At 49.7% G+C, this 21,639-nt stretch overlaps 3 protein-coding genes and 2 long non-coding RNA genes across 10 annotated transcripts in view; 2 read left to right on the top strand and 3 right to left on the bottom strand.

The window, feature by feature from the left end:
- LOC105496170 (tubulin tyrosine ligase like 9) overlaps window positions 1-11,672 on the bottom strand; it is a 72,822-nt gene extending 61,150 nt beyond the window's left edge. For 2 of the 4 annotated variants that reach the window (XM_011766315.3, XM_011766314.3), the window contains exon 1: window positions 2,104-2,189. In XM_011766315.3, coding sequence (XP_011764617.1) covers window positions 2,104-2,118 — 15 coding nt within the window. In that variant the 5' untranslated portion in view covers window positions 2,119-2,189. Of the gene's footprint in view, window positions 1-2,103; window positions 2,190-11,536 lie in introns of those variants that run through there. The other 2 variants (XM_071079535.1, XM_011766317.3) reach the window with 2 other exon arrangements.
- LOC105496169 (uncharacterized) lies at window positions 228-11,963 on the bottom strand. 2 transcript variants are annotated; one of them, XR_011613428.1, is made up of 3 exons: window positions 11,541-11,963; window positions 3,601-3,727; window positions 228-362 (listed from the first exon to the last, which is right to left on the bottom strand). XR_011613428.1 is itself a non-coding variant. In XM_071079539.1 (2 exons), the coding sequence occupies exon 1, from the start codon at window positions 11,961-11,963 to the stop codon at window positions 11,544-11,546; it is 420 nt and encodes a 139-aa protein (XP_070935640.1). In that variant the 3' UTR covers window positions 8,477-9,558; window positions 11,541-11,543. The 2 variants fall into 2 exon arrangements, 1 of the variants encoding a protein (XP_070935640.1); XM_071079539.1 differs by lacking the exons at window positions 228-362; window positions 3,601-3,727 and adding an exon at window positions 8,477-9,558.
- LOC139358481 (uncharacterized) lies at window positions 2,296-10,502 on the top strand. Its single transcript, XR_011613431.1, has 3 exons — window positions 2,296-2,466; window positions 7,033-7,157; window positions 10,382-10,502. It is a non-coding gene; the product is annotated as an uncharacterized lncRNA (long non-coding RNA).
- LOC105496171 (dual specificity phosphatase 15) lies at window positions 11,825-20,764 on the top strand. 2 transcript variants are annotated; one of them, XM_071079538.1, is made up of 7 exons: window positions 11,825-11,913; window positions 12,884-12,917; window positions 14,999-15,081; window positions 17,144-17,193; window positions 18,164-18,238; window positions 19,398-19,569; window positions 20,465-20,764. In XM_071079538.1, the coding sequence occupies exons 1-7, from the start codon at window positions 11,902-11,904 to the stop codon at window positions 20,735-20,737; spliced, it is 699 nt and encodes a 232-aa protein (XP_070935639.1). In that variant the 5' UTR covers window positions 11,825-11,901; the 3' UTR covers window positions 20,738-20,764. The 2 variants fall into 2 exon arrangements, with proteins under 2 accessions (XP_070935639.1, XP_011764621.1); XM_011766319.2 differs by lacking the exon at window positions 11,825-11,913 and adding an exon at window positions 12,040-12,172.
- On the bottom strand, window positions 17,137-19,505 carry LOC139358480 (uncharacterized). Its single transcript, XR_011613430.1, has 4 exons — window positions 19,367-19,505; window positions 18,306-18,468; window positions 17,436-17,582; window positions 17,137-17,238 (listed from the first exon to the last, which is right to left on the bottom strand). It is a non-coding gene; the product is annotated as an uncharacterized lncRNA (long non-coding RNA).
- Window positions 20,765-21,639: the final 875 nt, after the last annotated feature.

The following is a 21,639-nucleotide window of genomic DNA, read 5'->3' on the forward strand; positions in this document are numbered from 1 at the left end:
AGGTTGAAGCTTCAGTGAGCCGTGTTCATGCCACTGCACTCCAGCCTGGGCAACAGAATGAGACCCTGTCTCCAAAAAAAAAAAAAAAAAAAAAAAAAAAAAAACGGTTATATGTGTCCCAATCTGTGTGTTTAAAGAGTATTAATTTTTAAAATTTGAGAGTTTGGTCATGATTAGCATAGTAGTTGAGGTAGAGGAAAAAATAAATTCAAGACATATTCAGAAAGTTAGAGGAAGGAGGCTTTTATTGGATGTGGGATGTGAGGAAGATGGAGGAGCCAACAGTCCCAGTTTTTTAGCTGAGCATCTAGGTAGGTCATTCAACAGTCATTCAATATGTATCAACTGTAGTTAGCTCTGTGCTGAGGACCGGGAATACGGAGAAGAACAAGTCAGATTAGATCCCAGAGCAGCGAGGAAGACAGATGTTAAACAAATAGTCACATGAGTAATGAATTGTAGTAAAAAGGCGAAGTTCAAGGCACTCTGAAAGCAGATAAACTCACTTTTTGTTGGGAGAGGGAATTAAAGAAATAAGAGGCTGACCAGGTGCAGTGGTTCATGCCTGTAATCCCAGCACTTTGAGAGGCCAAGGCGGTAGATGGTTTGAGGCCGAGTTCCAGACAAGCCTGGGCAACACAGCAACATAACATAGAGACTCCTGTCTACACAAACTAAAAAAGAATTAGCTGAGCATGGTGGCACACACTGGTAATCCCACCTACTTGGGAAGCAGAGGCAGGAGAATCGCTTGAGCTCAGGAAGTCGACTGAGCCAAGATCACACCACTGCACTCCCTCCTGAACAACAAAGTGAGACCTCGTCTCAAAAAAAAAAAAAAAAAAAAGGCCGGGCGCGGTGGCTCAAGCCTGTAATCCCAGCACTTTGGGAGGCCGAGACGGGCGGATCACGAGGTCAGCAGATCAAGACCATCCTGGCTAACACCGTGAAACCCCGTCTCTACTAAAAAATACAAAAAACTAGCCGGGCAAGGTGGCGGGCGCCTGTAGTCCCAGCTACTCGGGAGGCTGAGGCAGAAGAATGGCGTAAACCCGGGAGGCGGAGCTTGCAGTGAGCTGAGATCCGGCCACTGCATTCCAGCCTGGGCGACAGAGCGAGACTCCGTCTCAAAAAAAAAAAAAAAAAAGGAAAGAAAGAAGATAAATGAAGGTTCCACTCATGAATGAGAGCTGGGATTAAGAAGTAGGATAGAGGCTGGGCGCAGTGGCTCACGCCTGTAACCCCAGCACTTTGGGAGACCGAGGCGGGCAGATCACGAGGTCAAGAGATCGAGACCATCCTGGCCAACATGGTGAAACCCCGTCTCTACTAAAAATACAGAAATTAGCTGGGCGTCGTGGCGTGCGCCTGGAGTCCCAGCTACTCTGGAGGCTGAGGCAGGAGAATCGCTTGAACCCGGGAGGCAGAGGCTGCAGTGAACTGTGATCACGCCACTGCACTCCAACCTGGCGACACAGTGAGACTCCGTTTCAAAAAAAAAAAAAAAAAAAAGTGGGTTGGGGTGGGGAGAGCGGATTTTACAGTAATTCATTTTCCCTCTTCGACTTTCATTTTTCCCATTCTTAAAACGGGGGAATTGGTCTGTGCCCTCTTAGAGGGCAGAGGTTTGTCTGATTCACCTGTGTCCCTTGACCAGCAATGAGCTTGATGGGGGAAAAGACACTAATTAGCGTTGTTTTGAATGGATGGATAAACGGATGGATGGATGGATGGATGGACGGGCAGGCGGGCTTCGCCAAATCAGGAAATCTGAAATTCTGAGGTTCAACTTCCCCAGGGGTCACGGAGCTTAGAATCCCACTGTTGCGTAAATTTCCCCCCAGCTGGCCGGGCTCGCTGGACTTGCGCAGCAGCTTGGGCGGCGCGGTGCATGCCGGGAGTTGTAGTCTTTCCTCTAAGTTCGTTGACTTTTTTTCTTCCTTTTTCCGGAATTCCTCCGCAAGAACACCACCCCCTCTCCCCGCCCCACCCCGCTACCCATTCCGCGGGGAACACCCATCCCCAACCGATTTTGAATCCCTCTGCGGCTTTCCTCCCTTTTTCTAGGGACGATAAAAGCATCTGGGTCAGGTTGACTCCTACCTTGGGTCGCGACATAACGCGATTCCCCACGGGCCAGATCCAAACCGCCACCACTCGCAGCGCGTGCTTGTGCGTCCCGTTGCCAAGGCGACAGAGAAGCGGCTGGATCCGCCGCTCTGATTGGGTGAGCCAAAGGCACGCTCTCGGCGGAGTGCGCAGACTCCGATCCACTAGAGCCTCTGGAGGCTCTTGGGTGTCCTGGCAGCCTAGGTCCCCCGGCTTCCTCAACCTTTCTTTCCCAGGACCGCCTCTCCGCGACCCTGGGGCTATTCGTTCTGAGGCTGGCTGCCTCTGCCCCCCGCCGCCTCCAACTGCACTTCCCTTAAACTAAGAGCGCTGCGTCTGAAAAGTTGTCAGCTTTTGGTAAATGTAATTTACCAGATGTAATTTACTGAGTTTCCTTACTTAAAGAAGTTATTCACTAAGTCACCTGGTCACTTGGTCAGTCAGTAACGCGGCCAGTCACCTTTGCTATCCCAGCCGCTAATTCTTAAGGTCTATGGCCTCACCAACATTTGATGTTGTCCATCTTTTTCATTTTAGTGACTACAGCGATAGCTCATTGTAGCTTGTTTGAGACAGAGTCTCGCTGTGTCGTCCAGGTTGGAGTGCAGTGGCACCATCTCGGCTCACTGCAGCCTCTGCCTCCTGAGCTTAAATGATCCTCCTTTTTCAGCCTCCCCAGTAGCTGGGATTACAGGTGCATGCCACCACGCCCGGCTAATTTTTGTATTTTTAGTAGAGACAGGGTTTCACCATGTTGGCCAGGCTGGTCTCGAACTCCTGACCTCGTGATCACCTGCCTCGACCTCCGAAAGTGCTGGGATCACAGGCGTGAGCCACTGCACCCAGCCAGCTCATTTTTTTTTTTTTTTTTTTTTTAAAGTACTGAGGTTGGGTTGACTGGGAAGGAGATGAAGGAACTTTCTGGAGTGATGGGGATTTCCTTCTCTTAATAAAGATGTGGGTTATATTGAGTATACGCATTTGTCAAAATTGACTAAACTGAAAACTTAAGATCTATGCATTTCATTATTTGAATGCATATATAAGAAAGAGACAAAGTTATCATTTGCAGATAACATGAGAGTTTAATTGTTCAGAATTCTTGGTTACAAAAAAAACTATCTTTGATTAACTGAAATAGAAATGGAATTCATTGGTAGGATATTGAATGAGTCACAGAGTTGTTGGAAATCAGAATCAAAAAATGGGGAAGGAATTCAGGGAGTCTAGCTGATCAAAATTATGGTCAAAATCAGAGTTTGCAGAAACTTTGATTGGGGTGCCATTTCTGATTATTACTGGACATCAGACACCACTACTGACATGACTGCTGCAAATAGCACTGGATGCTGTTGCTTTTACTGGCACCTGTGCTCAATAGATACTACTACTAGTACTGGAATTGGCCAAATGAATACTCAACAGACACCTGCTTTGTTGTACTATTTGTTTCAGATTTAAAGTCCACAAACGCTGCCAGGGCTAGAGTACCTGACTCTTCTAGCTTCATACAGTAGTAGTGTGGAAGATGCTGCTAGTTGCCTACACAATATCCATTCTTCTCTTCTTCTGAAATAGATGTCCCTCAGAACTGTCTGCATTTAAAAATCCAAAGAATCTACAGAGTATTAGAACAAATTAAAGGTTTAAAAAAAAAAAATCAACCCAAAAATGACATTTGAATTTCTATATACCAACCATAGCTGATTGGAAACTACAATAAAAATATATAGCAACAGAAATATAAGATATGTAGAAACAGATCTCATAAAGTATATGAAAGACGTTAAACAACAAATTCTTATGAAGCATCTACTCTGTGTCCTGCTCTGTTCTTGACTCTGAAGATACAGCAGAGAGGAAAAATGACAGAGCATTTGCCCTAATGGAGTTTATATTCTCATAGGGAAAATTACAAAATATTATGAAAGGACATCAAATAAATGCAATAATATACATGTTCATGGATGGGAAGGCTCAATATCAGAAAGACGTGTATTTTCCCCAATCCAATCAGGATTTTTGAGGAATCTTGTCAAAATCAAAAGAACAATGTGTATATGTTGGGGCAAGGAGACACTTCTCTGCCTACCAAGCCAATGAGGAGTAGAGCTTCAAAACAGACACAGGAGAGAGTGTGTGTGTGTGTGTGTGCGTGTGTGTGTACTTGATGTACAATAGAGGTGGCATTATAAATCACTGGGGATGGCCGGGCGCGGTGGCTCAAGCCTGTAATCCCAGCACTTAGGGAGGCCGAGACGGGCGGATCACAAGGTCAGGAGATCGAGACCATCCTGGCTAACACGGTGAAACCCCGTCTCTACTAAAAAATACAAAAAACTAGCCAGGCGAGGTGGCGGGCGCCTGTAGTCCCAGCTACTCGGGAGGCTGAGGCAGGAGAATAGCGTAAACCCGGGAGGCGGAGCTTGCAGTGAGCTGAGATCCGGCCACTGCACTCCAGCCCGGGCGACAGAGCCAGACTCCGTCTCAAAAAAAAAAAAAAAAAAAAAAAAAATCATTGGGGAAAAAATAGAGGACTCGGTAAATGGCACTGAGAAATTTACTTTCCATAGAGTTGAAAAATAGATGCCTAATTAAATGGATTAAATAAATATGATAACAAATATTTAAGACATATACATGTTATATTTATTATCTTGGGGTGGGAAAGGACTTCTTAGATAAACAATAATAAAACACTACTCATAAAGGAAAAAGATGATCTGTGACTACCTCAAAATTTAAACTGCCAGGCTGGGCGTGGTGGCTCACGCCTGTAATCCCAGCAGTTTGGGAGGCCGAGGCAGGCAGATCATGAGCTCAACAGATCGAGACCTGGCCAACACGGTGAAACCCTGTGTCTACTAAGAATACAAAAATTAGCTGGGTGTGGTGGCACATGCCTGTAATCCCAGCTACTCAGGAGGCTGAGGCAGGAGAATCACTTGAACCCTGGAGGCAGAGGTTGCAGTGAGCCGAGATCATGCCACTGCACAAAAGACATGGTAAATCCGATTAGCAGATAAGCTACAGACTGGGAGGAAACATCTAGAACATATATAACAAAGGATTGGTGCTCAAGGAACTCCTTCAAACCGTTAAGGAAAAGACATCCCTACCCTCACCCCTACAAAAGAAAAGAAACATGGGCAAAGGATATAAATAGGGAATTTTCAGCAGAAGAAACTCAAATGGCCGGTAAGCCAATTGAGAAATGTAAATAAAAATAATTGTATGATTTGAAATACATCAACTATACAAAAATAAAATATGTCAATGTTTTTTATGAGGTCAGATGTTAGTGAGGACGTGGGGAAACGGGAGCCTTTACATGCTATTCACACCTTGGAATGCAATTTGGCAGTATCTCATAAAGTTGTGGAACCTTACAACCCAGAGATTCCACTACTAGACAATATCCTATAGGCCCACTGAATAGCCTATAGATTCCACTACTAGACAATATCCTATAGGCCCACATCTCCATGGAATACCTTTCATCTTGTAGTTAGTGTGCAAGGTGACAACCTTCCTAAAGAAATTTTTACGCCACTACATAGGTCATATGTATAAGGATGTTGTTTGCAATGTTCTTGATAACGCCGAAAATATTAGAAACAATCTAAATGTCCACTAGTAGGGTGATGGGTGAATAAAATGGGATAGATTCCTTTTTTTTTTTTTTTTTTTGAGACGGAGTTTTGCTCTTGTCACCCATGCTGGAGTGCAATGGTGTGCTCTTGGCTCACTGCAACCTCCACATCCCGGGTTCAAGTGATTCTCCTGCCTCAGCCTCCCTAGTAGCTACAATTACAGGGACCCACCACCACGCCCAGCTAATTTTTGTATTTCTAGTAGAGATGGTTTCGCCATGTTGACCAGGCTGGTCGTGAACTCCTGACCTCAGGTAATCCACTGGTCTTGGCCTCCCAAAGTGCTAGGATTACAGGTGTGAGCCACCACAGCCGGTCAATATATTCTAATAATAAAATACCATACAGTGATAAGAATGATCCAGAGCTATATCGATATGTACATATTCCCAAAACCTATTGTTGAGTGAATAAAAGAAAGTTGTAGAATGAGAAATGTTTTTTAAAGGTTACAATTTGTGTTAATTATAAACACATATAAAGTGTGTTTCATATTCTTTTGTATGTATAGATAGTAAGAGTTTAAAAACACAGACTCAAAAGATATGCACCATAGCCAATCCTTGTGAGTATAGTGGTGAGTATCCCCGCCTGTCAAAAGATATGCACTAAATTCATGATACTAGTTGGGGAGAGAGTGAAGGAAGTGGGGAGAGAAAAGGAAACTTAACTACTTCAAGTTTATTTAGAATGTTTTTGTTTTATTTAAACAACACAATTGAAGCAAATAGGTCAAAGTATCCTTACCTGGATTTAAGATTTTTTTTCCCAATGAAAAACAACACAGGCCATAGCAATAATATGATAGAGGAAGTTTAGCATGCTTTGGGAATGCACAATAGTGGTTTCTAAACTAGTCTAATAGGAGTCAGTAAAGACTTCCAGGAGGAATGAGAGTTAGCTTGGTAAGGAGGATGGGAAGAGCATTCCAGGCAGAGAGAACAGCATATGCGAAGTTGGAAGTTAGAGAAAGCAAAGCACGACACAGATCAGTAACTAGGAAAGAGTGGAGTAGAGGGGAGAGACAAGACTTCCACACCTGTTTGGTCTTGTTTCCTTTTTCACAGATGTGGAAACATAGCCCTAGTGAAGGGAGTAGAGACAAGGGTTCTTACTCTGTCAATTTTTCTGTGATAATAGTAATGCCAATGGTAATAATAATAATAATGTACTGTGTTCCAGTCTTTCTACTAGGTATTTGAAACATGTCCTCTCATTTAATATTACTACAGACCTACAGAGAGTTTTTTTTTTCCTCCCTATTTCATAGATGATGAAACTGAGGCCCAGAGAAGTTGAAAAAAAACTTGCTTAAAGTCAGTGGCAGAAACCACATCCCACAAGGCCTCCTTGTGTGCCATGCTAAGCAGGTTGGACATTTTCCTAAAGGTGTTGGTGAGTGTATGAATTTCCTGTTGCTGCTTGTAATCACAACATAGTGACTTAAAACAACACAGACGTAGTATCTTACAGTTCTTGAGGTCAGAGGTGTGAAATGGGTCTCACTGGGCTAAAATGAAGGTGTCGGCAAGGTTGAGTTTCTTTTGTAAGCTCTAGGATAATCTGTTTCCTTGCCTTTTCAACTTGCATCCCTTGGCTGTGGGCCCCCTTCGATCTGCAAACCCAGCAATTACACCACTCCAACTTCTGCTTCTGTCATCTCATGCCCTCTGATTCCTACTCTCCTGCCTCCCTCTTTCACTAATAATGACCCTTGTGATTATGTTGGGCCCCTCTGAGTAATCCAGCATAATCTCTCCATCTCAAGATCAGCTGATTCTGGCCAGGTGCGGTGGCTCACGCCTCTAATCCCAGCATTTTGGGGGGCCAAGGTGGGTGGATCACTTGAGGTCAGGAGTTCAGGACCAGCGAGGCCAACACGGTGAAACCCCATCTCTACTAAAAATACAAAAATTAGCCAGGCATGGTGGTGGGCACCTGTAATCCAAGCTACTCGTGAGGCTGAGGCAGGAGAATAGCTTGAACCCAGGAGGCAGAGGTTGCAGTGAGCCAAGATTAGCAACTATAATTCCATCTGCAGCTTTAATTCCCCTTTGCCATGTAACATAACATTCACAGTTTCAAGGAAACAGAGTGTAAACACCTTTGGGGGGGACCGTTATTTTGTCTACCACAGTAATCCACTAAAGGGCTTTAAGCAAGGGAATGACAGGGTGAGACCCATATTTTAGCATCTTCCTATTATTGGTTTTGTAAAATGGTCATTTCATGATTTAAGACAGATTGGGCTTTGTATTAACTAATAATTCCAAAGGCTGAACAGTACATAGATATTAAATGTGTTAGATCTAATAACACATACGGGCTTTTAACTTAAAAGAATTATTTCCTACATGTAATTTGTGTCTTCCCCCTTAACACTCAGTGGGAGTACAAAGGACTGTTATAATTGCCCCTCTATGGGTAAATTAAGAGACATTGGCTCACCTGCCTAGGATCGCAGAGCTAAGGCCAGGGCCATGGTAAGGAGCTAGTCTTCAAGCTCGTTTATCAGTTTCCTTCCTTCCTTGCTTCCTTGCTTCCTTCCTTCCTTCCTTTCTTCCTTCCTTCCTTCCTTCCTTCCTTCCTTTCTTTCTTTCTTTCTTTCTCTCTTTCCTTCCCCTTCCTTCCTTCCTTCCTTTCTTGGTTTCTTTCTTTCTTTTTCTTTCTTTCTTTCTTTCCTTCTTTCTTTCTCTCTCTCTCTCTTTCCTTCCTCTTCCTTCCTTCCTTCCTTCCTTTCGTCTTTCTTTCTTTCTTCTCTCCTTTTTTTTTTTTGACAGGGTCTCTTCTGTCATCCAGGCTGAAGTGCAGTGCTGTGATCATAGGTCACTGCAGCCTCAACCTCAAGCAATCCTCCCACCTCAGCCTCCCAGGTAACTGGGACTACAGGTTCGTGCCACCACACCCAGCTAATTTTTTGTTTTAGTTTGCTTGTTCGTGGAGACAAAATTTCGCCATGTTGCCCAGGCTGGTCTCCAACTCCTGGGCTCAAGCGATTTTCCCACTTCAGCCTCCCAAAGTGCTGGGATTACAGTCTTGAGCCACCACGCCCAGCATCAGCATTTCTTTACACCATCCATGGGTCGGGCATTTGGGGAAACTTAAGTCAGCACATCTTTGACACAATTTTCTACATATAGCTCAGTGCCCAATAAACATGTGTTGAATTGGTGAAGACCCCTGCTTTCATTTCTGTGACACAGATAGTAACTTTCAAGGCAGGAAGCCTTGGGGCCACCCTAATATTCCTTCCTTCCCCCTACATCCAATCAATCTGCAAGTCCTTTCAGCTGCCCTGCCAAAATATTCATATATGCTGAGTCCATCCCCTTCTTTCCAGCTTCTCGGGTCCCACTCTGTCCCAGGGCACTGTCACCTCTTACTTGAGCTGCTGCAGTGGCCCCCACAAAGGAAAGGGTCAGTGAGGGGTCAAAGTATTTGACTTAAATAAATCAGATGACCTGGCCTCCCAGATTAAATTTTCCTGTTGGGTTTTTATCAGACAGAAGAGAAGAAAAACTGGCCAGGCCCGGTGGCTCACACCCGTAATCCCAGCACTTTGGGAGGCCGAGGCGGGCAGATCACCTGAGGTCAGGAGTTTGAGACCAGCCTCAACATGGAGAAACCCCATCCTACTAAAAATACAAAATTAGCTGGGCGTGGTGGTACACACCTGTAATCCCAGCTACTTGGGAGGCTGAGGCAGGAGAATTGCTTGAACCCAGGAGGTGGAGGTTGCAGTGAGCCAAGATCGCGCCATCGCACTCCAGTCTGGGCAACAAGAGCGAAACTCCGTCTTAAAAAAAAAAAAAAAAGAAGAAGAAGAAGAAGAAAAGAAAAACTTTAACTCCCAATCATGACCATATGTGGTTCTGCATGCTCTGGCCCCCAACCGTCCTCTTAACACCTCCTGTAGCTCCCTCTACTGCAGTCCCACTGGCTTTTTACAGAGGCCAACCTACTCCCATCATAGGGCTTTTGCCCATGCTGTTCCTTCTGCTGGAAATACTCTCTCCACTCTTTTTCTTTTTTGTGTGCGTAATTTTTTACTTTTTGAGACAAGGTCTCGCTCTGTCACCCATTCTTGAGTGCAGTGGTGTGATCATGGCTTGCTGCAATCTCGACTGCCTGGGCTCAAGTGATCCTCCCACTTCAGCTTCCTGAGTAGCTGGGACTACAGGTCCCGGCTAATTTTTTTGTTTTTGTTTTGTAAAAACAGGCTCTCCCTATGTTTCTCAGGCTGGTCTCAAACTCCTGGGCTCACACAGTCCTCCTGCCTTGGCCTCCCAAAGTTCTGGGATTACAGATGTGAGCCATCATACCCAGCCAAATTTCTTTTAGAGGTGAGGTTTTAGTATGTTGCTTAAGCTGGTCTCAAACTCCTGGGCTCAAGTAATCCTCCCGCCTCAGTATCCCCATGTGTTGGGATTACAGGCATGAGCCACCGCACCTGGCTTTCCGCTCTTTAAACAGCTGGGTTCTTCTTATACGTCACCTCTCAGCTCAAATGCCACTTATTCAGAGAGGTTCTCCATGTCCGCTTTGTTTCCTTCGTAGAAAACTGGGACCATTTGTAAATAATTTGTCTCTTTGCTTACTTTGTTTGCCTTCCCTTCTAGATCTGAGATGTCTAATATGTAGCTACTAGCTGCATATGACTAGTAAGCGTTTGGAATGTGACTTGTCTGAATTGAGACTTGCTATAAATGTAAAAGACAGCAGATTTTGAAGAGTTAATACAATTTAAAAAGGATATAAAATATCTCATTTATAGTTTTAGAATACTGACTATATGTTGAAATGGTATTTTGGATATATTGGGTTAAATAAAAATATTATCAACAATTAACTTGTTTCTGCTTTTTAAATGTGGCTGTACATGTGGCTGGCATTATACTTCATTTGGACAATGCTGGTCTAGACCGTTAGCTAATGAAGGTAGGAACAATCTCTACCCACTGCTGTGTCCCTAGTCTCTATCATATACTAGATGCTCAGTAAGTATTTACTGAATAATTTGGTATTTATGAGAACTCTGGGCTTTTATGAGAGCTGAGACAGGCAGTCCCATGTATGCTATGAACTTGAGGGAGGAAGAAACAGGAAAGAAACAGTTTTATTTTTCTCCAATCACTGTATTTCAAAGGGCTCTGTGGATTCTCTCTGTCCTGCTCTCTATCCACAATCCCCAGTCACCTACTACTATAGATTGAGGGGTGGGGGTGATGGCTGGAGGAACAAAGCTGGTGCAGCTGCTTCTATTTCAGTCCTATAGGAAGTGTCTTGATTATTTTACTTTCTCCAGCTTTGGTCCTGGGAGCCGGAAGGGCTCACCTCAACATCCTTAGATACACAGATAGGGTTAGCTGGGGCTCATGGGGACTTTCCCAGGGTCATCTAGCAGGTCAGAGGTGAACAGGGCCTCAAACCTTGGTCTCCAGACCCCTTCCAGGACCCTGACCTCTAGCTATTAATACATCCTGATGTAGTCTCCTTTAGACTGGAACCCTCCCTGAAACCCCTCTCCCAACATTCACCTGTGATTTCTTGGGGCACCTAATGGCAGTTGTGCCTGGTCCCAGAGCTTACCTAGATGGCACCATCCCTCCCAGGGGCCGAAATGGGTAGAAGGAAGGAAGGAGAGGGTGGATGTATGGATGGGAAGATGGACGGGTGAATGAGTGAACAAGAGGGTGGGAGAATGGATGGGAAAGGAGGATGGCTGGTTGGTAGGGTGTCTGCACGGGTGGAGGGGATGTATCGGAAGGAATTACCCACTTATCACGTTCCAAGCAGACTCTGAAGAGCAGAGAGCCGTTGGCGATCAAAGTCCAGCCCCGTCACGTTTCTGCTGGAAGCCGCGGCGGGAGAAGTTGGGTGCTTTGCCCCGGGGCCCGCAGGGAGGTCCAGGCAGAGCCGGAAGGGGGACGGGAGTTTGTGGACCGGCCGGGGGGCTCTAGACGACATCCCCCCATCAGCCTGCGCCTGCCGGTGCCAGGGTGGGGTAGCGCCCCCGCCCCCACCTCCGGAGGTGGCGGCCCCACGCGGCCCCAACAAACTGCCGTTGTCCCGCGGGCCGTGGGCCCGGCACACTGGGGCTTTGTCCGGCCCCCCGCCGCGACCCGAGGGGGGGCCCCACATGACCGAAGGGGTAGGAGGAGCCTGTGGCGGCGGCGGCGGCAGCGGCGGCTCCACCACCATTTCCCTCCCGGGCCGGGGGTCGGCGGGCGGTGGCAGTGGCTGGGCAGGGCTGGGCAGGGCCGCGGACGCCAGGCCCCCCGTTCCCCGCCAGGCTGCAGGCGCCGGGCCTGGGACGTCAGGGCAGCTGTGACCGGATCGCTTTCCGGGCGACGAGCTGGGGGTGCGCTCGGACCGCCGCCCCCGGGATCATGGGCAATGGCATGACCAAGGTAGGGGGCGGGCCCCGCGCAGCCTCCCCGGCCCCCGCCCCGGCCGCCGCGGCCCGGCGCTGACCAGCTCCGTCCGCCCGCCTCTGACCTTCTGGTCTCGCCGGTGTCTGTGCGGCGGCATCTCCGTGTTCCTGTGGTTTGAGACCGCGGCTGTCGGGTCTCTCCTTCTCTGACCCTGCGTCTCTGTCCCCGCTGTGTCCGCCCTCTCTCCTAGACTCTGTGTCTCTCGCTGTGTCTTGTTTTGGCTGTCACTCCCGGGCTGTCTCCCAGTGAGTCCGGCTCTCCGTCTGCATGTGTCCCTCTCCCTTGTCGCTGACTCCCCTGCTGTCTCCGTGGCTGTTTCTCCATCCTGTCCCGCCTCTGCATGTCCCTGCCTTTCTGCCTCCCCAGCCCCAAAATTTCCATCCCGGCACCCTGCAAGTCCACCTCTCTCCTCTCCTCCTAAGACCTGCCTTCCTCCTCTCCCCTCTTATACCCAAGCTGGCCTCCCTTGGTTCCCTCGGTTGGTTAACTGGCCCCCTCGCCTACCCTCCCCAGAGCCCCAGACCCCTCTCACAGAGGACCCAGGGCCCACAAAAGGGAAGCGAGTGCTCCCTGAGCCCTGAGGTTCATACCCTTCATAGGACAGTGAGGGGCTGTGGGCCCCCCAGCTGCCCTGGGGGTGGAAGGGGGTGCCTCTGCCCCACTGACCCCTGCCTGTCCTTCCTCTAGGTACTTCCCGGACTCTACCTCGGAAACTTCATTGGTGAGCACTGCCCACTCTGTCCCGAGGCCATGGCACTCTGCCTGTCTCAGGCCTGTGTCCACCATTCATGCCCTGGCCCATGTATCTCAGGAATGGGGTTGGGGGTAGGGAAGCGGCTGCAGGCTGGGAGGAGGAAAAAGCTGATGAAGGACAAGGGGTGCATGTGCAGGTGAATGTCCCCAGGCTCGAAGAGACATGGAGGGAGCATGGGGGCCTGACGTTGACATCCCTCCCCGCCATTCAGCCTTACCCAGTGTTCTACCACAAGACCAAAGGAACAGAGCAAAGGGCTCGGGGCCTGGGCTGTGGACCTGAGCAAGTCTACACCCGCACTAAGCCTCAGCCTCCTCCTCAGCACAAAAGGTCTACCAGCCGCTGAGGGCTCTTCTGACCCTGAGGTTCTGGGTTGAAGTCTGTTTAGGGGTGCTGCTTCCAGCGGGGAAGCTGGGAACTCTTCCCCTCTTAACTTCCTCCTTGTCAGAGGAGAGGTCTCTGGAGACGGGCTGGGCCCTCTTGTGAGCAGGGTCATGAGCACCAATCCCGTCACACCCCAGAGCCCTGAAGCAGGTGGGCAGCCTGGAGCTGGAAGTTGGCGGGGGTGAACTGGCAAGCTTTACATTCCCCACTCTCTCATCCATTCCTTCCGCAATCTTCAGTCAGGAGGAGGGGACACCCATGTATAGATACGTTGTTCCTCAGTGGCTTCCAGGCTGGTGGCTGGCAGGCACAGCTGAACATAGACCTTGGGTAGAAAACATGCTTGGTAGAAAACATGCTAAGGGGGCCGGGCACAGTGGCTCGCACCTTTAATCCCAGCACTTTGGGAGGCAGAGGTGGGCAGACCACCTGAGGTCAGGAGTTTGAGACCAGCTTGGCCAACATGGTGAAACCCCGTCTCTACTAAAAATACAAAAATCAGCCAGGCATGGTGGTGGGCACCTGTAATCCCAGCTACTCGGGAGGCTGAGGCAGGAGAATCGTTTGAACCCAGGAGGCGGGGGTTGCAGTGAGCCGAGATCGTGCCACTGCACTCCAGCCTGGGCGACAGAGCGAGACTCTGTCTCAAAAAAAAAAAAAAAAAGAAAAAAGAAAAAGAAAACATGCTAAGGGGCAGACTGGTCCAGGGCTTGGGTGACCCGAGGTGAGAAAATCATTTCCATCTGCAGAGTCAGAGAAAGCTTCAGAGAGGGAGGGGCTCAGGTGCTTTACCCTCGTAAATTCTGGTCCCTTCCTTCCTGGGAGCTCCCTCAGCTGCTCATGCCACATTGATTTCTGTGAGTATTTGGCCAAGTAAGGTCTGAATCCTCTGTAAGTGTGCAGGCCCCATAAGGGCAGGAGCTACGAAGCTGGCCCCAGACCTCCAGTGCCCAGCCAAAGTATGCAAATGATTAGCACTCGGTAAATGCTCATCGAATGAGGAAATGGAGACAGAGGGGACATGTGTTATTTATTCTGAATATAAAAGGTCTGCATATGCTGGGTATGCAGCCCCTAGAGAGGGCCACTGTCGGGTACATCCCTTGTTCATATATCTTTGTAGATAAAGGCATAATATTTAAAATAAAAGTGGAAGCTTATTCTGTATCCTTAAAAATACATTGTGGGCATCATTGCACATCAACATATATAACTCTTTTTAATGGCTGCATGCTGTGCCAAAGTATGCCTACACCATTAATCATACAGTCCCTTTTTAACGAACACTAGGTTGTTCCCATGTTTAAACTATTTGTGATATAAGCAGGACTGCAGAGAACATCATCCTCCACACACGGCTTTCTGTGTGAGCAAGTGCTTCCGTAGACAAGATTCCTAGAAGTAGAATTGCTGGGTCAAAGAATATGCCTGGGAAGGGTATTTTGGATGAAAAGAACAGCATGAGCAAGGATGGAGAGATGCTGGACTGTTATTTGCATGTGCCTCAGAAGCAAGAGGATCAGGGAGCCAGCAGAGGGTGGGCCAAGGTGGAGTGGTGGGGTGAGGGGGAGAGCTGGGCAGGCAGTGAGCTCCCTCCGCACTTGGCCATCAGGGACAAATAAGTTACGCCAGCCAGATTGGCTCAAACATCCTGTTTCTTTCAGATGCCAAAGACCTGGATCAGCTGGGCCGGAATAAGATCACACACATCATCTCTATCCATGAGTCACCCCAGCCTCTGCTGCAGGTACTTCTTACCCCCATCCCAGGGCTATGCGGGGTGGGAGGGTGCAGACCCGTTTATCAAATATCTACTATGTGCTAGGTGCTATGCTTCCTTCTTGACTCGTTAACTCATTTGGTCTCACCACTGGGCCATTTTACATTATCATCCCTATTTGGCAGCTGACGCCCCGAGAGGTCAATTAACTCACCTAAGGTCACATATCCAGGAAGCTGAGGAGTTGGGGTACAAACACAGGCCATCTAGCACCAAAGTCTCACACTGAACCTTAAAATGGCCCCCATATGGGCTTCCCATGGCCCAACTGGATGAATGAATCCAAACGGATGACTCTGGGCTCTGTGTCTTGCTATGCAACCTTGGACTGTGACTTCACCTCTCTAGGGCTTCGATCCCTCAGCTCTGTCTGCCCCCAGGGGGCTGTTGTGAGGATGCACAGGGACTGCAAGATAGTGAAGGTGCTTTGCACACTGTAAAGTGTGGTCCCCTCTAGAGCGGTTGGTGCTGGTATTATCAACTCCTGGGAAAGGGGCATGAGGGTGTTAGGACCCATCAGAGGAAAGTAATAAATCCAGACTACACGTGCTTATGTCAGGAACATCTTCACCGTTTATTTGTTTTATGACCTTGCAGACAGGACTTTGCCCCCTCTGAGCCTCAGCTGTCTGATCTGTAAAATGGGAACTTTGTAACAGTACCCACTTCACTGAGTGGTTGGGAACTACATAAATAGGTGCCCAAAAAATCACAACTGATACTGTAACAAAGTTAATCATATTCTTATCCCATGAACAGAGCCTCTTCTCCCTTATCTATTAGAGTCTGTATCATCCACTGGAGAGAAAGAACCATGGGTGGGAAAAGGTCCTGGAGATCTGAAACGTAGATCCGGTTCTGCCATAGACTTGCCGTGTGACCTTGGCCAAGGTCTTTCCCTTCTCTAGGCCTCAGTTTTCCCATATGTCAGATTTGATATTCTCTAACAGCAACCTCCAATAATCTACGATTTTCAATGTCATTCAGAGAAGAAATTTCCAGGCCATTGGAGTCTTATTTTGCCTCCTAGGGCAGCCTCGTTTGGGAGTATTTGGAGTAAACAGTCACTAGATTGCATGGGGAAGGTTGTCAAGTCATGAGTGTATTTACTAATGAAATGACAGTCTACACAGTGAGTCTCTGCTCCTATGGCCCTTCCTGCTTCTCCCGAGCATCTCTCCTCCCTCCCGCTCCATCAGCGCATTTACCAGGCAGGGTTTGATAGCACCACACAAACCCAAGGCCAAATGTGTTGCAAAGTGAAATTGCAAACTTTGCCAAAGATGCAGGATGTCATGACCTTGGGGAATGTGAGTGAGAGAAGGGCTGGAATCTCACACAAAGCCATGGATAAATGAGAACCTGGCTGGTGGTCCGTTAGTTACTGCCAGTGGTGGGCCTGGCCCCTGAAAAGATCCATTTGAACATCAAAATGTTAAGACGGTTTCTTGAGAAAAGCAAGGAGGTCCTCAGGAGGCGGGCAAAAATAATCTTCATGATATTGTATGGCTAATCAGGAAACAAAGGACATCACAGCAAGTTTGTTGGAAAAAAATCCTGACAATTTATTCCTTGATTATTCTCACAATTAGCACATCATTTTATAACCAGGATTCATGAAATGTATACTTGTTTTCATGATTTTTGTTTCTCTTCAAGATAATCAAATCTGCTTTACCTTTTTTACGAAGTAATTTTGTAATTTGCATTTGGAGTGGAGTCCCTTTAAGTAGCCCTTTCCTGGTGATTTGATAAAGGTTCCTGGGTCCCTGTTGGGAGGGATAGAAGACCTCATGCCCAAGTCGCTGATGGGGTTAGGAGACACCATCTGCTTAGAAGGTTCAGGAATCATAAGTGGTCACAGCTGGGAGGCCTCAGAGATGACTACTTTCTTTGGACAGAGAGGACCACGGTGGGCCAGAGAGGGGCAGGAACTGGGCTGGGGTCATGCCCTGCCTGGGCAGCTCAGACCAGCGTCAGGGAGGGTTGCAAGCAAGGTCCCCTGCCTGAGTGTATTTTGTACTTGTAGGATATCACCTACCTTCGCATCCCGGTGGCTGATACCCCTGAGGTACCCATGTAAGTTCCCCTGGATGGACCCACAGATGGACAGACAGCCGCCTCCTGTGGTGGGCGAAGGGGAGGGGGTTTGAAGGAGGACAAAGTACTCAGGCCAGAAAGTTATCACAGGTGGTCAGCTCAACCAGTCCCAGGTTTGACTCTGTCTCAATCATGCCCTTGTGATATGCCCTTGGCCAAGACTCTCGACCTCCCTGAGCCTCAGTCTCATCAGTATGAAATGGGAAAAAGACACTCTGTACCTTGGGACCAGCTACACCAGCTGATTTGAAAGGGTCACGTTCAGTCTGTTCCTGGCCTTGGGGTTAAGACATCTGGGTTCCAGCCAGGCTTTGCCATTTACTTGCTGTGTGACCTTGAACAAATCACTTCCCCTCTCTGAGCCTCACCTGTAAATCCAGAGTGCATGATCAGAGTCAAGGAGGCTTTCAAAGATCAGATGACAGAGGTCAAGGATCTAGCATAGGGCCTGAAGTATAACCAAGCTCAGAAAATGGGATTTTTGTTTGTAACATCAGTAGTCATGCGTCCCCGCTTGGGATGGAGCCAGGCAGACAGTCCTGCCCCTTGGGAATCTTGCTCCCAGCCCGCTGCTGCCCGTCATTGTGCCCAGGTGCTCTGATTGCAGACCCCAGAGGAGTGGGACCCTTGTGTTTCCTCCCACCCATTTATTTGAAAGGCCACAATAAACCCATCATGATAACAGGGTCCACAGGAGGAGTGCTCCTGCCTAGATGGTGAGATTGGCCCTGACTGGCCTCTCTCACTGCCTGAAATGCCACCATTCTTGCTTCACACACACACACCTCCAGCTCATGCTAAGTACTGGCCCCTATTCACTGCATGTGCTGGCTGACCTGGGGAACCCAGTGCTCTGTGTCCCTTGCTATCCTGTAATTGGGGTGGGGGTGGAACAACTCCTGAGAGATCTGCTCCACAGTGCTCCCTACCCTACTGCTTTCTCCTCTAGCAAAAAGCACTTCAAAGAATGTATCAACTTCATCCACTGCTGCCGCCTTAATGGGGGAAACTGCCTTGTGCACTGGTGAGTCAAGGTTGGGGGGTAAGGTGGGGGAGGAAGGAAGTGGCTGTGCCCTCTGTTGAACACATACTCATCCTATGGGAAGGTTGAACCTGTGAAGGATCTTCTCCAGCCTGTCACAGTGCCTGAGGGCCCACCATTCATTGGAGAGCGGCCAACCCGGGGCTCTATTCCTTATGAGCTGTGTGGCCATAGCCAAGTAGCTGTTTCTTTCGGAGACTCAATGTCCTCATCTGTAAAATGGGGAAAAGAAAGAAAGCTGACCTGACGGGACTGTTGGGAGGAATAGTGAGGTCATGCAAGTAGTTCACCCTCCAGTAGTTCTGGGCCTCTCTCCTCCCCTCCGGGCCTTGGAGGTGATGGTGCAGGGCAGTGAGGAACCCCAAGCTGGGAGACAAGAATTCTGGGTCTTCCCAGGTGCTTCTCGCTCAGTTGATGTCATTCATTCCTTAACTTCTCGCTGAGCGCCCATCCTATCCAGGCTCAGGCTGGCTCTGCTGGAGGCCCAGCAACGAGGCTGGTTTCCCAAGTCTCATCTCCCACCCTCTCCCTCCTTCCCCTTTCCAGCTGTACTAACCTCCTCCCCATCTTCCAAATCTACAAGGCTTATGCCTCATGGTCTTTGTGCACACTGCCCACAAGGTTCCTGAGTAACCCTTATCCATCTTTCAAACTTCATTGATGTCTATTCCTTGGGAACCCCTTCTCTAACCCCACTCCACCTATAGATTAATACCTCTTCCTATGTGGATCTCCTAGCCCCCAGACTCATCCTCAAAGCTATTATCACCACCTGGAATTGATTCTCTGATCAATGTCTGTCCCCCCAGCCATACTGTAAGCTCCAGGACAGCAAAGACCGTGTCTGTTTTATACCCGCTACATTCCCAGTGCCTGAAAAAGAACAGATGCTCAGGACATATTTGTTGACTGAATGAATGGTGTTTCACTCAGGCCTTTGATGTGGGAGAACCCAGGGGGTGCTCTAGGCAGAGGGAACAGCATGGCAAAGGCCTGGAGGTGGGATGGCAAGTCCTGACAGGTCCCTTATGGTTGGAGCTCAGGAGGCAAGGGTGGGAGAGCTGAAGCAGGGTGGGGTGCGTGGGGGGCATGGAGGACACTGGATCTTACTTGAAGCCTGAGGGGTTGTCGGGGATCCCAGCTTTGCAGGCATCTCTCGCAGCACCACGATTGTGACGGCGTATGTGATGACTGTGACGGGGCTAGGCTGGCGGGACGTGCTTGAAGCCATCAAGGCCACCCGGCCCATCGCCAACCCCAACCCAGGCTTTAGGCAGCAGCTTGAAGAGTTTGGCTGGGGCAGTTCCCAGAAGGTAGGGATGGATGGGGTCAAGGGCTGGGTTGGGCCATGGGTGGGAGATCCTTCTTCCCACTCAAACTGATCACTGATTGGAACAAATTTAGCCTGTGCCTCAGACCCGGATTTTTCTAGGGTCTCAAACTCATGGCCTTTGAGCTAATCCAGCTCCTAGGTGTATTTTGTCAGACAGCCAGGTGTTTTCTTTTTCAATGTAGAATTTGAATGCCTTTAGATCAGTGCGGGCCCTCCCATTTGACTAGGTCTTCCAGCACTTCCCACTGCCTGCCCTACCTGGCTGGAACCTGAAGGATTTGAGTGTTTGACCCCATCGGGGAGAACTATGTCCTACTCCACCCCTGTGTCCTTGATGAGACCACAGCAGTTTCCCTCTTATACCTCTTGGGCAGATGCCCCGTAGAAATGTCAGGAACTAAGCTTCCCTGGGAACAAAGGATGAGAGGGGGAGGGCTCTCAGCAGGTTGAGGGCGGTACCCAGAGGCTTATCTGCAGGACGGCGTTGGCAAAGAGTCGGGCAAGGAAGAAACCTGTGGGAATGGGGTTGTGAGCACAGAGGTGCAAAGCGGGAGGAGTTACCCAGAAGTGCAAAGAGGGAGGAGTGATCCCGGCTGGGCGCCTGGGGTCAATTTAGCAGGTCTGGAAACGGGAGTGTCAAAGGCGGAAGAGGGGTCAGGGAGAGGGAAGGGCCTCCTAGAAGGGAAGAGGAACTCAGTGACGGGATGGAAACCCGGGAGACGGGAGGCAAAGAAGACGCTCAGGAAGGGAGGGGCTCTGCGAGGTATGGGACGCTCGGAGAAGGGCGAAGGTCGGGAGGGTGGGGGCGGGGCCGGCTGCCTTGACCCCGTCCCGCGGCCGGCCTTGACCCCGCCCACCTCACCCGCCCACCCAAGCTTCGCCGGCAACTGGAGGAGCGCTTCGGCGAGAGCCCCTTCCGCGACGAGGAGGAGTTGCGCGCGCTGCTGCCGCTATGCAAGCGCTGCCGGCAGGGCTCTGCGACCTCAGCCTCCTCCACTGGGCCGCACTCCGCAGCTTCCGAGGGAACCCTGCAGCGCCTGGTGCCGCGCACGCCCCGGGAAGCCCACCGGCCGCTGCCGCTGCTGGCGCGCGTCAAGCAGACTTTCTCGTGCCTCCCTCGGTGTCTGTCCCGCAAGGGCGGCAAGTGAGGATGCAGTCCCGCCGTGGCTCCCCACTTCCTCCCAACTGGCTGCCTTCGGGGGCTGTCGGCGCCTTCCACGCCCCTCAGGATGGGCCCAGAGGCTGGGGGAGCCCCGCGGCGGCCTGAACCCTGCCTCCCTCGCCCGCCCTGCTCATCCGCGTCTGCAGTCAGCATCCCCAACCTGTGCGTCTCTGTGTCCGGGCCGGCCGGCTGCAGCCACCTGGTGCCTTAGTCCGTGGGCTGGGGGAGGGGGCCCACCCTTAAAGGCGGCGGGAGGGGAGGGAGGGGGAGTGGAGGGTTGGACGGGCCTGGAGGGTATTAAAGAGACACAGAAGAAGCTGCCTGTCCGAGTGCCTCCCAGTCATTCAACGAAGGCAGGGCAGCACCAGCGGGACTCTGCCAGGGGCCAGCAGCCTGCAGGAAAGGGGATGCGAGGGAGCCTGCATCCCCTGGGGCCTGAGGAGCCCACCACCCTCCCGCAACTGTAGTCTGCGGAGTTGCCTCCTGGGACCGCACCTCCTTCTCTAAAACCTCCCCTCTCCCACCCAACATACATCTCTCCCAAAGCCACCGTGTCCCGCCTGACAAGGCCTGAGTTCCTCCTTATCTCGGAACCTCCTGCCACCTTTTGAATCCCTCTCTTCCACCCTGAGTGGCCCCTCCGCTCCCCGACTCCCTTCCCATCCCTGTGCACAAATACTAGCTAGGAAGATAAGGTAGTGCCTCCCTCATCCTGACCTTTTACTGCATGAGTTTACTTAATCCTCAGGGAGGAAACAGAGGCTCAGAGAGATCAGGCAGCTTGCCCGAGCACACACAGCCAGAGCAGGGGAAGCTGGACGCTAGCTTAGTCAGTCTGAGTCCCACGATGGCAGGTAGTTAGGAAGTAGCTCCTCTGGTTTGGGAGGT

The sequence above is a fragment of the Macaca nemestrina genome, chromosome 15 (assembly GCF_043159975.1).
Source record: "Macaca nemestrina isolate mMacNem1 chromosome 15, mMacNem.hap1, whole genome shotgun sequence".
Classification (NCBI taxonomy): Eukaryota; Metazoa; Chordata; class Mammalia; order Primates; family Cercopithecidae; genus Macaca; species Macaca nemestrina.

What these genes read in the sequence shown, in the direction of transcription:
- LOC105496171 (XM_011766319.2), top strand. Translation starts at nt 12,152, where the DNA reads ATGGGCAATGGCATGACCAAG. An exon ending in TGGGCAATGGCATGACCAAG is followed by an intron (nt 12,173 to 12,883) that starts GTAGGGGGCGGG and finishes TCCTTCCTCTAG; the next exon opens with GTACTTCCCGGACTCTACCT. An exon ending in GCTGGGGCAGTTCCCAGAAG is followed by an intron (nt 19,570 to 20,464) that starts GTAGGGATGGAT and finishes CGCCCACCCAAG; the next exon opens with CTTCGCCGGCAACTGGAGGA.
- LOC105496169 (XM_071079539.1), bottom strand. Translation starts at nt 11,963, where the DNA reads ATGGTGGTGGAGCCGCCGCTGCCGCCGCCGCCGCCACAGGCTCCTCCT.